Source organism: Oryza glaberrima, chromosome 2, assembly GCF_000147395.1.
Source record: "Oryza glaberrima chromosome 2, OglaRS2, whole genome shotgun sequence".
In the NCBI taxonomy this organism is placed as follows: Eukaryota; Viridiplantae; Streptophyta; class Magnoliopsida; order Poales; family Poaceae; genus Oryza; species Oryza glaberrima.
In genome coordinates this window covers 8473536-8489040 of record NC_068327.1, presented here as the reverse complement: position 1 = coordinate 8489040, position 15505 = coordinate 8473536, and the positions used below count along the sequence as shown (strand labels likewise).

Below are 15505 nucleotides of genomic sequence, written 5' to 3'. Positions count from 1 at the left end.
CCCGCCGTCGATGCCTACTCCTGTGGCAGTGCGGAGGACTGCTGCTTCCCTGCCCCCATCAGGTGTGTGCACGATTTGTGTTTGTTAAAATGCTTATGTGAAAAAGCTGTGGGTATAAATGATATGCTGCAGATTATCTTTTCCTGTTATAGGTTCATCAATAATGGTTTCCCTAATTCAACTTTCATATTGCTGAATCTTTTGGTCTACATTGATAGCTGATGCATTGTTTGTCAGAAACCTGTTGAATGGGAGGCACCATCATAATTATATGATCCAGCATTATGAAGTAACCATCAACTGATCTGAGCGTGGGGGTAATTTCTAACCCTCACCTCTGATGTTTGATGAATTTCATTTTCTCGTATATACTTTGTTTGACCAGATTTCCTATACAAATATAATTTCAAATGCTTGAGTATATAGCATATTGTTGATTGGAAATATAATTCCTGACAATTGTTGGTCATTTAAAAAATATAACAAATATGCTCAAACTATAGCCTATAAAAGGCACAACAGAAGAATTGATGTAGCTGGAAGAAAAAGAAAATCACCCTCTGCTGCTTTGTCACGAGATAACCAGTAATTAACCATGCAGCCAAAAAACATTGCATCGATAACTTGTCATGTGAGCATATTTACTGTATAATTTGCACAAAAAATTCATGCTTCATCTATTGGAAAAAGAAAACCCATTAGCATTGATATAGTTCATTGTTTGCATATTTGTCAAAGCACAATATTTATATACACTATCACTTGGAGTTGATCAACTGTACATTTGTTTGGATTTGATTAGTTTTAAGACATTTTAAGCGAAATTTATATTTTCCTATAGCAACTGATTGCAATTTTTCCTGTCACATTTTACAAGTTTTGACTACAGCATCATCGGTGATTATCCATTCCCGTATCACTGTGAACAGCTGCTACTGTCCTTCACAATCTCATTCTCTGAAGGTACAACCAGTTTCTTCACTATTCCCTTCTTAACTTTGCTAGCTATGGGATCCGATGTTCTTAGATTTTTTTCATAATGGCGTTCCTATTTGGATTGTCAAGTTTTCAGAATTTTTTAGAATGGGATTCCTATATTTCCCATGTATTTTTGAATAAGTGACGATGTTTCTTAGGTTTTATAAGTGTGAGTTTATCACTGGTGATGATGTTTGTCATATGAGCACTGCACTGTTAATCTGTTATATGTACTGTAAATTGGAAAATATAAATTTGTATCACTGTTACATGTTAATATTTATATAAAATTCGACATTTGATACGCTTGATGAAAAGCATGCGCAGAAGCCTTTGAGTGCACAACCCGAACGATACCCAATTGATAAAAAGCATGTGCAACCTGCAATTGTTCCTGATAAACTCTCTATTGTTCATGAAAGTTATATAAATCGGATCAAGCATATAAGCTTGCTCTTGTCTGATGGTCATTTAAACAAAAAATCTCTTGACATGATTTTATAATTGAATAGTATCGTATAAGTTTGAATGTACACGCTGACTGAAATTTCAAAAAGTATGAGAACATTTTTTGTTTCTTCTGACAGATGTAAGTTTGTTTGGAGAACGGGACATTACACGCTGCCTCCTCCATCGATGCTGTGCTGTTCCACTGCCTCAAGCGTCACCGCCATGGTATGCCCCATCTTGGTCTGCTCTGCCAAAAGGTACACAAATCCTCCGCCCCCACCCCTCTCCCATTCTCTTTATTCCCAATCCCTGCTATGTCTCCTCTATCCCTATTAGTACCCGCTGATTTGATCATACGGTTCTTAGTCCATATCTCTTTGTTTCTTGGATGATCTGCCCCTTATCTGCTTGTTTATCTGTCACTGAACTTGGGGAGGTTTGGTTTCTCGATGATTTCAGGGCTGTAAACTGGGGAATCTGGTTGTAGATGATATGTTAGAGTGGTTTTTTCTAGGATTTCGGTTTTTGTGTTTTAATCTTGTGATAGGTGATAGGGGTTTCATGACTCTGCAGGATCGGCAATGGCTGTAAGCATCGGCAGATTCGATTCACTGAGAAGTTCTTCCTCAGTGACATTGTTGTCCACAAGGTTGGTAGGTTCCTCTTCTTGCTTTCCTCATTGATGTGTGATTCCATTTAGTATGCTATATAATAAAACACTGAACCATGTTTTCTGAATACCCAAATGAAATTTGTATTGCGGAGAGTAGGCTGTAAATTCATTGAGCCATGTGTCTCATGTTTTACCGGGTTATATTTACTGATAGGATGATTATATTTTTAGTTACTGGTTTTCTCGGCAAACAAAAGTTTACGTGAAGTATTGTTGCTTTCACAGATAAAAATTTACTGCTGGGAGGGTTCTATTTTTAGTTACTGGTTTTGAGAAGACAGCAAGTTCTCAGCTCTTTCCTGAAGTTTTGATGGATGGCGCAGTTAGTATTATATTGGCATTGCTCTGGGATTATTGAAGCACAACAATTAGCTGGTAATAGGTTTTTTTTTTTCCATCTTTGCAAGAGGAGGCAACTTTCGGGGATGGTGGGACCTCTGACCAGTGACCACATGTTTGGAGCAAGGCAGTAGTCGTTTCTTTCGTGTTTGGTTTCCGATATGCTAACCGGACAGGTTTTATAACAAGTGATATCAGCCGAAGGCTTCAGCATTAAATCAATCAACAATGTGGAGGAGGAAATGCGAATTAATGTTTTTTTGTGATGTTAATACGAAGGCTTCGGCTAAGGTTGCTTTTGCTGCGGCTGCATCTGCGATCAAATTAATGTTTTTTTAAAATTATATTTTTCATGATGTTCTTCAGTGTGTTTCTTAATTAGTCCCGTTCAATAATTTAATAAACTTGCCAATGGGAAACTAAAATTGGGGCTACTTGATGGATTACGCAGGGAGTGCAACAATTCCCTGTAACCAAAAGTATGAAGTGGGCACAGTACAGTTCAAGAACAGGTTCTTCTCCACGAAAATAATTCGGCAAGGTAAGGATACATAGGATGCAACAACAAAGTTTGTTGTAGTAAATTTGTAAGCTTGTTGTAGCACCACAAATGATATTTTAGTTGTTTAGAGACTAGTTGCAATCCTTTTTATGTTTAGGCTTATCACCTAGAGTTGAAAAATCTGGGATTGCAAGAGGCATTGCAAGGGAGAACTTTTGAAAAGGAATTGTGAGTATAAAGAAGAGCTCACAACAGGTACAGAGTTCTTGCGTTGCATTAACATATGATTTTTTTAAAAAAAAATCCTGCAAAAAGCTCCGGTTTTTATTATATTTGTTCTATTCTATAGTTCAGACTATTTTGTGTCCACGTTTTGAGGATGGATTAATTTCCTAAGCACCTCAATCTGACGTTATACAACCCTTGACACAACATAAGCACCAGCCGTTTATTTTTTTTGTACAACACTGTATCAAGCGAATGGAGATATGGTAATTGATCACGGTGTGTGCATTAATGCACCTGTAGGTGAATTCTCTCAATATTATCCGGGCTGCACTATTTTTTTATTTATCAGAGTTGTTTCTCAGCTACTATACCGATTGATTGGAATATTTAGCATGTGCAGGTAGGTTATCGATATCTTCAGTGCCTATATTCTTTGGTTTTGGCAACTATAAGAAACTAATCAGGAAGGACAAGCAGCATATTCTGCAGGGAGCGTATCCTATGCACACAGGCTCTCGCGTGTACACACCGTGTACACCAACTAAAAATCATCACAAAAAATTCTAGGAAAATTCATACGTGTACTTTCAATAGTATTACATCTACGTGCAAAGTCGCATCTTCAAATTCATTCTACATAGAGAATAACAAAAAAGATAAAATTCTGACAAAATTGCAACCTTAAAACTATCAGATTTTTTGTTTTTTTTTGTTACGGCTAAAATATAATGAATTTGACGTTAAGATTTTAACCCTAGGTGTAATACAATTGAAAGTATGTGTATGATTTTTTCTAGATTTTTTGGTGACATTTTTTAGTTGGTGTGCACGTGTGTACACGTGAGGGCCTGTGTGCATAGGATATATTGCCTATTCTGCACGGTCTTAACGAGGTTATCCCGAGGCGGGCTTGCAACATGATAGATGAGGCTGGTGCTATTTCTTCCCACTTACAGGATGTGTCTGTCCGTATTTGTCTAGCGGAGTCTTTTTGTTTATCTGCGGAAACTACAAAACAACCATTTTTGTCGGTCCTTCCTTTGTTTCATCTGTATGAAATTTGACTTATGAAGCATAGCATATTATGGTATTGCCTATGAATAAAATGTGCCCCGATAATAGTGTGTTTGAAAAAAAGCATAACTATAATATAATGTCATTAACCAAAGTCTGTGATTCAGAGAACAATACTACTATACATACTGCTATCATCCTTTGGTTGAAGGATGAATTGTATCAAATATTGTCGTAGTGTTAGCACGGGCATATTACTAGTGTTACTAATTAGATAACATATTATTACGAATATAGATTAAATATGGCAAAATATAACTGAATTAGCTAACATATTATTCCAGATGTAGATGAGGTTGTGTCTAGTTGTAGTATTAAGTTGCTACATTTTTGGACGAATTTATTATATTTTGGGATGAAGTGGGATGGAGAGTACACCACCGTCCCCAAATAACTTAAGTTCTATGAACTTGGACAAACAATTATCTACATTCGAAGCAAGGATTGGTTTTTTGATGTAGAAGTAAAAGTTTGTGGTTGGATCAAACATCTAGGGCCGGGAACTGTCCTGCCCCTCTCCTCTCACCGCTGCATCAGCATTTTGGGGCACATAAATGAGAGGATTGGACTTGTGAATGCCTCAGCATTTCCAAATGCAATCCTTTTCGAGCCATCGTGGCTCTCGAAAATACTGATCCTCCGAGGAAAATATTTGAATAATCCAGAAACCAGTTTGCACCTCATCAACTTGCATGATGATAGTGCTGAATCTTCATTCATTAGAGTGTGGCTCGGATCTTTCTGTATTGATGTTAGATTGCAAATTGTAAATATATTACTGAATTCAAGTTAATAGAAACTGTTGGGATCGTGTAGGCTACGATAGCATAAATCAAAATTTTCTATCATGTAAACCAGGAACCATGCAAGTATTAGATCATAGATCGTTACCACTCGACGTGCTGTGCAGCGGAAGAAGACGCTGAGAAGTCGAAGGAACTCTCGCGAAGTAGCGCGCGTCGATGTAGAGGAAGTAGTAGATCGCACTGGCTCGACCTTCTCCTCCTTGTGTGTTCTCCTCGCCGTACTCCCACGGCGATCAGCACCGCAAACCAGCGGCGCCTCTACCGGTATCCACACGTACAGGGACGGAACGCCACACGCAGATGTGCTAGCACCCGCGCGCGGCTAGGGTTTTGCTCGGGGAGGGAAGTGACGGCTAGGGTTACTCACGTGATGCAATACCTCCGCCGGTCACACCCCTCACGAATATATAGGATCCATCACTCGGGCCTCCAAGACCCGTAGGACTCCTATTCGGATCCTTATCCGAATTAAACTCATATTGGATCTCTATCCAATCCCCTTATTCCGGCCCATTAAGGGTGCGACCCTGTAGGTTCATATATACTCGGCTGTAACCCGAAAACTCCTTTTCGGTCCACGTGTCAACAGCGGCCCCTAGTAGAACGTATTGACCCACCGGGCATACATAAAGATCATATCGGCTGAACCTCTAGTGTATACTTGTATGAACCCCTTTGCCTCATGATATCGATTAAGCTCAAGGCTAGATATGTGCCATCCTCTAATAGCTCAATCATTCACTCGAACCTGTTGATAGATTATATAACTTGTGATTGACTCCTCAATCACCTTTGGCATGGCCATGCACTTCCATAATCTACAACATCGAGGGGCCCAGAGATATCTCTCCATAGGAGGGGCAAATCCCATCTTGATTATTCATATCCCATTACATGTTTCATAGCATACCCGAAAACTACTTTTATAACTACCCAATTACGGAGTAGTGTTTAGCAGTCCCTAAGTAAGCTACTACACATGTTGAGAACCATGATAATCTCAGGTCTAAGGATTCAACACCAACACTCAATGAGATCACTGATGACACAACACATATGGCTCTTACAGTATCTCATGTTGGGTCTATCCAACAACATGTTCACCAACATGTGTCCATATTATTAATTTGGTATCTCTATACCATGATCCATGAGACATGATCATCAATTAATACATGTGCTGATCATATAAACATATTTGTTCCACATATGATATTTGATCAGGGATCCTTTAGAAATAGTAACAAACAACATAAAGAGTATCATGAAAGAATCACATATTCATTAACCAATAATGAGTTATCTATTTCAAGAAACAATGTCGGATAAATATGTAAACATAGTATGTGATACAATCATCTCTATGATTGCCTTTAGGGCATATCACTAACAGAAACTTATAGTATTTTTTTTTCTAAAATCCACTGCAATTCAAGATTGCTGTTATCCTTTTGTGGAGCGAGCCCCATCGTTTCTCCTACATGTGGTTATAAGCCATAACTCTTATTAGTCGTAAAATAATTTGTGCGTGAAACTTTTCTATGAGCGACTTAAAAATCAATTTCAGAAAATAAACTATTATGAAGAAAACATTAAAATTAACTCCAAAATTAAGTTTTAAAATCTAAAATTTGGTTGTAGCCTTGTAGGTGATAACTTAAAAAACATCGAAATCCTTCCCTATGACCTGATAACTTGAAAAATGCTGGCTTCCTAGTTCCTACTCATGCACAGCACAACCACAGCCTGACCACGAGAAAGACAGAAAGGACCTTTTCAAGTTTTCTTCACTTCTTCGAAGTAGCCACAAGGCTAGAAACATGAACATGCCGTCACTGACACCTCTCACTTTCAAGTGATTGCAACTGGGGAAAATAATAAAAAAGAAGTCAATAAATCCGTACTACATTTGACTGTGCTTTTGGTACCAATAATTCTGAAAAGGGAGAAGAGATTAGGAGGATTCATGGGAACCAGCAGCTGCACATGCAGCTAAGGTTTGACTGGTGTGAGTGTGTGCATGAATTCATGATCCAAATGGTTTGAATATTATTTCCGGATCCGGTTCAATTCGTCATTTGCTTGGCTGGTGTCGCTCATACGTAGCACGCTACTAGCTGGCTATTCGTTTCAACAAAGGCTTGGCAATATTCAAATTAATTACAAATAATTTGTGCCAAGATGAGAATATATATATGGACTGCTACATTGACAAAATCAGCATTGCTATATATGTAGGAGTATATAGTACTAGTCTTTCTCATCATGAATACTGGAAAGGGATTTGTAATTTGAACGCAAGTTTTGGTGAAGCATACGTGGGAGGACGCAGTCATGATCAAACAAATTAAACGAGACAACGCATGTGCTGCCCCTTGCATACCGCGCACATGCCATACTAGTTAAATAACCACGAGTCTACTCGCTTGATTCATGTATGCATTATATCTAAAACATTTTTTATTTAAAAAACATTTTACGTTCCATTGTCATTTTAAGGGATTTATTTGTTATTTTCATTCCTTGGCTCCGGAGGTAGTGAAAAGTCGACCTGAAATTACTTTCAATAAACGGTCTTTATAACTAAATATTTTGGGTTTATACTCCGTGGTCCATAGCTAATATAAGTGACAAACATACTATTCGATCCCGTCCATAATAATTATCGTTTTACACATAATTGAGGTTAAACTTTTTAGAACTTTGACTATGTTTAAAAATATTTGCTTTACAAAAATAGCAGTTACATTACATGTATAGATTAATCTTAAAATATAAATATTCTTTATATATCTCATAATAAAAAATAATAGTAAAGTTTTTTTATTTAAAGCGATAATTATTATGAAACTATAGGGAGTACCATTTTCTTCCAGCATGGAACATACACCAATTTATTTTTGAGAAACAGAAAACCTACACCACGGCATCCCGTGGAGATGGGATCTCCTCCTCCTACTCCTCTCCCTCCAAATCATCCGGATCCCCTCCTCCTACCTCACTCTCCTCCCCCAAATCACACGGCACTGTAGCCCTCCCCGTCACCTCCTCCTACCTCACTCTCCTCCCCCAAATCAGGCGGCACTGCAGCCCTCCCCATCGTCGTCGCCCACCGCTCGCCAGAGCCGGCGGCCACCGCCGCGGGGGAGGTGGCGACGGTGAGGAGCTCGGCGGCGGGCGCGGTGAGCGAGAGGGAGAGTGGGAGCGAGGCGCGGTGGAGCCGGAATGGGGTACGGTTGCGGCAACATCCTCCATGGCCGTGCCTCCTCGACGCCATCCCTCCCCCACATCTCCTCCTCTTTTTGATGATACCCTCTGATACCCCACAAGTATTAGACTTGATACCTTGGTCCCAAGGTCTGATACCTAGGTACCACCCGGTATCTTAGGTACCGGGTATCAGGTATCGGTCGATACCTAGTCGGTACCAAAGGTATCAGGTACCAGGTACCAGGTACCAGGGGAGCATATGTCCCTCACCTCGCCATGCCTCCTCGACGCCATCCTTCGCCGTTGCGGCCCTCCCTCCCCCACGTCTCCTCTTTTTTGACGGTACCCTCTGATACCCCACAAGTATCAGGCTTGATACCTTGGTACTAAGGTCTGATACCTAGGTACCACCCGATACCTTGGGTACCGGGCATCAGGTATCGGTCGATACCTAGTCGGTATCAAAGGTACCAGGTACCAACCGATACCTAAGGTACCAGGTATCAAGTACCAGGTACTAGGGGAGCACACATGGACAGAGGAAAGGAAAAGAGAGAGTCATTTAAAATATCCCAACAGTGTGGTGGTGGAGCATGACTCCACTCATCAGGGTTTAAATTCTGGTGTCCATAAATATTACGTATATATAAGTGAGATCTTAAAATAAATTTGGCGATATTAGGTGTATACCATTGATTTTCCGTCTTTTCAAGCATGTGTTACGGGCCGATCATATTCATATGTGTGTAAGTGTGGTATTGCGGGTGTAGAGATGTTGTGCGTTCGTACGTCTACCATCACAGTGAAGTCGCAAGAACACAGACAGGGAAAACCGGAAAAGGATAGAGGAGGCAGCGAGCCAGCCACAACCTATTTTTGTCACGAGGAGAAGAAAGCCCAGCCCTCCTTGACCGTTCCCAAAAGCTGACCGTTGCCTTCCTCCCCTCGCTGACCAGTCAAACCACCTCCTCCACTTGTCACTTCCACTCATCACCTCGAACCTCGAGCCGTGGGCCCCACATGTCATTGGAACAGCGTGTGTCTCCTCTTGTCGCATTTGGAATAGTCGTCGTTGGTTTCTTCCCGCCTTGACCCCAACCACCAGTGTCGTATATAAATCCCCCCTGCACAGGAAAGCTTTCGTCACGAAACAACCTTGCGTTGAGCTTAGCTTTAGCTGATCGAATCGAGAAGAGACGTAAATTAAGCAAGCGATCGATCGAACTGATCTCGTCGGCCGATCGATTGATCGGATTTGGTTCCATGGAGAGGGGTTGCAACGGCAATGGCGGCGGCGGCGGCGGCGTGAAGGTGACCTTCATCGAGACGCAGTTCGTCACCTCCGACGCCGCGGGCTTCAAGTCGCTCGTGCAGCGCCTCACCGGCAACGACGCAGCCGTGCCGGCGGCGCCGCCACAGAGACCGCGGCCGTGCCGGGCAGACGGGTGGAGGGGAGCCGGCGGCGCGAGCGCGACGGTGGTGAAGCGGGAAGCCGTGCCGCCGCCGGTGGCGCCGTGGGTGGATGAGATGATGATGCTGTACGAGACGTGCGACCTCGCCGAGATGTTGCGCGTCGACGTCGTCGGCGCGAGCGGCGGAGGACGGTGCCACGGCGGCGGCGGATACGGTGGTTTTCCATGCTGATCGACGGCCGGCGATGAGCTCAGTCCATCTTCAGTTTTGGATGCTCTCTGCATGTTGTTCCATTCTTTTTTAACTGAGATTATCTGTATATTGCTCCATGCCTTGTTGTACCCTGTTTTATATGTTTGGTTGCGATCAGGCCATGTAATTCCGGTTCTAATCATGAAACTGAAAAAAAAAACAAATTGATAGAGCCGATGAATCAAAGGATTTTGGAGTCACAACAGGGTTTATACTTTCCGAAAAGGCCGAAATTTTGGTAATTTCAGTGGGCACCAAAATTTCATCGATTTCGAAACTTTTTCACAAAATTATGGAAAAGAATAGGAATAACTATAGTTAGCCATATGGGCTGCTCGGCACGGCACGGCCTAAGCCTGGTCAAACCCAGACCAAGATTTGTCAGGCCTACACATATCTTACATATGGTTGGAAAGTCTATTTCACATCCTTGAAGTTCGTGCTGCGCCGAGGCATAGGCCCAGGCACAGCCCAACAACCATGTCGTGCCGGCACGGGCCCGACATCGATCAGGCCATGTCATGCTTGGGCCAGGCCAAAATCCCGTGCCTTGGCCCGGGCCTCGACCTTATGGCCAACTATAGGAATAACAATATCCATGCAACACGGACTAGCGATTAGTGTAGATTAACAAAACCTCCAAACATTTTATTGAGAAAACTCTAAATACTCGTAAATACGAAAGGGAGATGGGTCCTCTCCCTCATCACCTCCAGCTATAATGTGGAGCCTGGAGGTGAAGGCAGGTTTTACCTTTCCGTATTTAATATTAAAACCATTCTTGACCGGTTTATTGTATACCGACCTAAAACCGATAAAAACTAATAGCTTTCGGTCAACATCGTAAAAAAACCAACTAAAATTGACACTACTGGTTTCGTGAAAATCAATCAATTTTTGTGAAAACCGCTCGGTGGAGAAGGATCAGACAGAAACTGAGACCGAAGTCTGAAGACAACTTTTTTATCAAATTTTTTTCAAGACTAATGCTTGGTAGCAGGAGCAGGTGGTCTTCTTTCCCGCATCCTCTTCGCCACTTATATTGTTCGACTCTTGCTAACAAGACAAGAAAAAATTGTACTTACAATTATAATAAATGAAATTGCACAAAGGATTATAGTAATCGGTAGCTGAGCCAAGCACAGGAAATTCTCTTTTCCGTTTCTTTAATAAGCGACGGTCTTTGACTTTTCGACATATGTCTGATTATTCATTATAAGTTGTTTTATCATTAAAAACAATTCAATCGTATTTATAACTTATATATTTATACAATAATTTTAAATAAGGTAAACAGTTATACATACCTATAAAAATTACTCCATCCGTTTTAAATTTTAAGACATTTTTACTTTGGTCAAAGGTCAAACTGTTCTAAATTTGGTTAAATTTGTAGAAAAAATAGTATCATTTTATAAATTTATTATAAGAGATGAAACTAATTTAGTATTATAAATATTATTATATTTATCTATAAATTTAGTCAAATAACTAAAACGGAGGAGTAACGACATTAATTACCGTTGCTCTTACCGGATCGGTGCGAAGCCGCCGAGAACGCAGAGAAGAATAGGATAAGGATACAGTGAACCTCCTCCTCGCACGAGGCAGGGAGTGAGCCTTGACCGTTCCCAGAAAGGTTGACCGTTGTCCGTCACTGACCACCAACCCAGTCACTCACTGGATACGACCAGTCAAACCTTGTCGCTAACGCTAAGCTTCAACTCACCAGTCACACATCCAGCGGAAAACCCACACCCTCACCTCCACGTGGGCCCCACCTAACCTGGACCCCACATGTCATTCGGATAGTGCAGGCATCGGTGCCGTATGTATTGCATTCGCGCCGCCGCCGCGGCGCGCTCTGTATAAAAACCCCATCGGCACGGGAAGATTTCGTCACCAGCAACCTTGAGTTGAGAGAGCTTTTCGTCGATTCGAATCGAATCGAGAAGAAAAGGGGAAAGGGTCGCAACTGATCGAGCTGATCTCATCGGTCGATCGGATTCGATTCCATGGAGAGGGGTTGCAATGGCAATGGCGGCGTGAAGGTGACCTTCATCGAGACGCAGTTCGTCACCTCCGACGCCGCCGGGTTCAAGTCGCTCGTGCAGCGCCTCACCGGCAACGACGCAGCCGTTGCGACCGCGCCGCCGCTCGAGAGGCCGCGGCCGTGCCGGCGGGGGGTCGACGGGTGGAGGGGAGCCGAGGCGACGGTGGGGGTGGGGCTGCCGGCGGCGCGGGCGCCGTGGATGGATGAGATTGAGATGATGATGCTGTACGAGACTTGCGACCTCGCCGAGATGCTGTGCGTCGATGTCGCCGCGGGCGGAGGAGGGTGCCACGGCGGCGGCGGCGGCCGGCGATGAGCTAAGCCGTTAGTTTTGGATGCTCTCTCTCTCTCTCTCTCTCTCTCCTGAAATTCTCTGTATATTGCTCCATGCCTCGTTGTACCCTATGTTTGGTTGCAATCAGGCCTTGTAATTCCCGTTCAATCATGAATATGAATATTGTAGCCGATGAGTCAGAGGATTATGGAGCTAGATATAAACTGAGATACGCGAGATTTTCTCTATTTTAGTGCAGTGGTAAGAGGTGTGTGTGATTTCAACCCTTAAGTTCCGTGATCAATCCTAAATACACTCACAATTTCTTTATAAAAAATATTTGAAGGGACGTCTCTTCCTCCAAATCTCGTTTTTGAAATTAGAAAGATCTCCAAATCTTGTTCTTAAAGTGATAAAATGGGATACAGGTCATTAAGTAGCCAATCAAGTTTACTAACGAGCCAACTCACGAGCCGAGCCAAGCTATCTTATCAAGATAATGAACTCAAACGAGTCGAGCCTTAATGAGCCCAGCTGACTTATTGCCTTTTGAAATTCTATGTATATTTCTTCGTTTCATGTGTAGGCCACACAATTTTGGAGTCGCAGACACGTGCACTTCTTTCATTTGAGATTTATAGAAAATGAGATTTAGCTACTCAGGACAATCTGTTTTTCACAATTACATGAAAAACAGACAGGCGCATACACCACCACACACACGCACCACCGCCTCAATATCCTCAGATATGTTCTTGTCACCTTTGACAAGAGGTTCTGCTCTTCCCTTAAATCACATGCAAGTGTTTGCAATCGTAATGCAGTGTGAAGTTCGTTTACTTCAGAAATGTAAAGAAAATTTCTTGCCTGATATGTTCCCATTATTTTCATCAAGATGATGCAACTAAGGAAACACTGAATCTGAATGGTGCGGACTGCAAAGACTTACATTTAGTAGACAGCAAAACTTACTACCAGAGTGCCTATAGAAGCTTCAGAAGGAAATAATAATGTTTCCTACAGCTGGGTATGATTGCGATGTCACTGATAATGAAGTTGAAGTTGAGTCACCCGACTGATCACATCTAACACTGATCAATCTTGCTCTTGACCAGCTGGAAAGCTGGATTCACCCAGGCTCCGCAGCTGCACTGCACTCCTGCCCAGTGGAATTGTCCCAATCGGCTGTTGCATTTCCTGCACGCGATCTTCCCTGAAATATATCCTTCCACCACTGCAATGCATAATACATTTTAGAAGAAAATATATCAGACGCACAACACCAAACTAGCAGAAAATACGTTTGTGAGCAGAGTGGTTCATTATTAGTCCTAAAATAATTTGTGCGTGTTCTGAGCGACTTAAAAACCAATGTTGATAAATAAACTATGATGAAGAAAAAACATTAAAATTAACTCTAAAATATATCAGACACACACAACACCAAAAAAGAAAGAAAAAAAAAACATTACAGCATCCAAGGTAGGTAACTAACCAGGTTGCATCCACTTCAAGGGCTCCACAAAGAGGCAGGTACATTCGGGTTCCTTCTCATCCACATGATACTTTTTGCGCGTCGCGAAGCACTTCTCACCACGACCAACTTTGTGGGTAACAACATAGCCTTCAGTAGCGACGAGTGTGCGACATCTTTTGCAGCGGTAAGTAGTGCCTGGATCAGTGGTTTCTAGGTCACCATAAGTTACCCCATCAGTGTACTGGTTTGTTTCTGCAGGGTTTGGATTAGCCACTGGACTTGTCTCCAGCTCAGTTTGTACTGCTGGTTTAATATCAGTTTCCGCGACTTTGTCCTGGCTTATTTCCGCAGGCTTTTGATCCTCCATGGATCCTGGCATCTCATCAACCTCTGGTTCTGACTTTTTCTGTTCAACTCCCAATTCTAGCGCCTGGATAGTTTCCATCTCCTGGTTGATTTACTCACCCCTGCATTAGTAACAGTTAAGACACAAGTGGTGTTTCTACAGTGCTTGGTAATGTGCAAACATAAATAAAGTCCAAGCTTTGCAATGTTGCTGTTGAGATATTCATTTATGTGCAAACATAAATAGTGACTTTTCAATTCAAAAAGAAAATACCGTTTCTATAGGTTGCAGTGAATAGTAATTACTCATAAATGAAGAACACAACTGTATTCAGTATTGGAAAGGCAAACATGATCACAATGTGCTCACTTGTTATGGACCAGCGCTATGGGAGTAGATACGGGTGGCGCACACGCGAAGAAGATGCAGCACCCAGAGTAGCATAGCCCGGTTACAATTAGATAAAAGATATATAATTAGTACCAATTCCCTAATTTTGGTGAGTATCCTAGTTTATCTACTGTTGCCTAAACTATCAAGATTGCACCGTGATTAAGGATTACTATTCCATTAAGAAATTCAGGAAAGGACAATCTGCCATCCTATCCAGCAGCAAGATTTCGGCCTGATATTAAACTCAATAGCTACAAGGATTATAAACTCAATGATTGGCGAAAAAGTAAAACAAAATACGATTAACGAAGCAGCACGAAACCAAATATTAGCAGCAGCAGCAGCAGCAAAAGATTGACGTATATAATAATACCTTAACATCAGGACTAATAGTAGTAATCCAACAACCAAATTCTGGCCCCCAGCTAATTAACACAGAAACGATTGCGGGCTGACTATTATTATATACATATATACAGAAAACAAGGGTTCGTCCCAGAGATGAAGACGCCAAGAAGATGAAATCGGAGCAGGGAAATCCAGGATTCAAGGTACATACCCTAGATGTTAGATCCGACCACCCAAGCGGCCGCAAGCGGAGGGCTCCTTCGTCGACACCGCGGCGCGGCAGCGGCGGCGACGGCTACGGCGACGGCGGCGGCGGAATCGGGAGCGCTGCGCCTACGTCTCCACGGCGGTGGTTCTTCTTCAGTTCCGCTTCAGCAGGGGACGAAATATTAGTGAAAACCCAAGTATATGGACACGCAGCAACGCACCTTAACTCCTAATCGGAAGCAGAAACGGCCCAAGCCCGTGCGATAGTTGGCCGGCCCATTAACGTCGGTGCACCTTTTACTCAGAGTAAGTCTGTTTTGCCTCCCTCATCTCTAACTCAAGGGTATAACGCTTTTCCCATCTTTGAAAACCCTTCTGACCATGTTCACTTAATCCCACCAACAAGAAGACTGAGAGGATGGGAGGGGAATAATTCCACACCTATTCAGGTATGGAATTAATCCCTTTTAATCTCCTCCAAT

At 42.3% G+C, this 15505-nt stretch overlaps 3 protein-coding genes across 5 annotated transcripts; 2 read left to right on the top strand and 1 right to left on the bottom strand.

Moving 5' to 3' along the window:
* The first annotated feature begins 9421 nt into the window (after positions 1-9421).
* On the top strand, positions 9422-10170 carry LOC127764299 (uncharacterized). Its single transcript, XM_052289158.1, has one exon. It carries the CDS (start codon positions 9524-9526, stop codon positions 9902-9904), a length of 381 nt encoding a protein of 126 aa, XP_052145118.1. The 5' UTR covers positions 9422-9523; the 3' UTR covers positions 9905-10170.
* Positions 10171-11833: 1663 nt separating this feature from the next.
* On the top strand, positions 11834-12577 carry LOC127764253 (uncharacterized). The gene has a single exon (XM_052289106.1). The coding sequence runs from the start codon at positions 11941-11943 to the stop codon at positions 12292-12294; it is 354 nt and encodes a 117-aa protein (XP_052145066.1). The 5' UTR covers positions 11834-11940; the 3' UTR covers positions 12295-12577.
* A 269-nt stretch (positions 12578-12846) lies between these two features.
* LOC127762118 (probable inactive dual specificity protein phosphatase-like At4g18593) lies at positions 12847-15265 on the bottom strand. Of its 3 annotated transcripts, XM_052286485.1 has the most exons (4): positions 15028-15265; positions 14445-14460; positions 13748-14196; positions 12847-13486 (listed from the first exon to the last, which is right to left on the bottom strand). In XM_052286485.1, the coding sequence occupies exons 3-4, from the start codon at positions 14172-14174 to the stop codon at positions 13338-13340; spliced, it is 576 nt and encodes a 191-aa protein (XP_052142445.1). In that variant the 5' UTR covers positions 14175-14196; positions 14445-14460; positions 15028-15265; the 3' UTR covers positions 12847-13337. The 3 variants fall into 3 exon arrangements, with proteins under 3 accessions (XP_052142445.1, XP_052142446.1, XP_052142444.1); XM_052286486.1 differs by lacking the exon at positions 15028-15265 and having other exon boundaries at positions 12848-13486; positions 14445-15021; XM_052286484.1 differs by lacking the exon at positions 14445-14460 and having other exon boundaries at positions 12851-13486; positions 15028-15258.
* Positions 15266-15505: the final 240 nt, after the last annotated feature.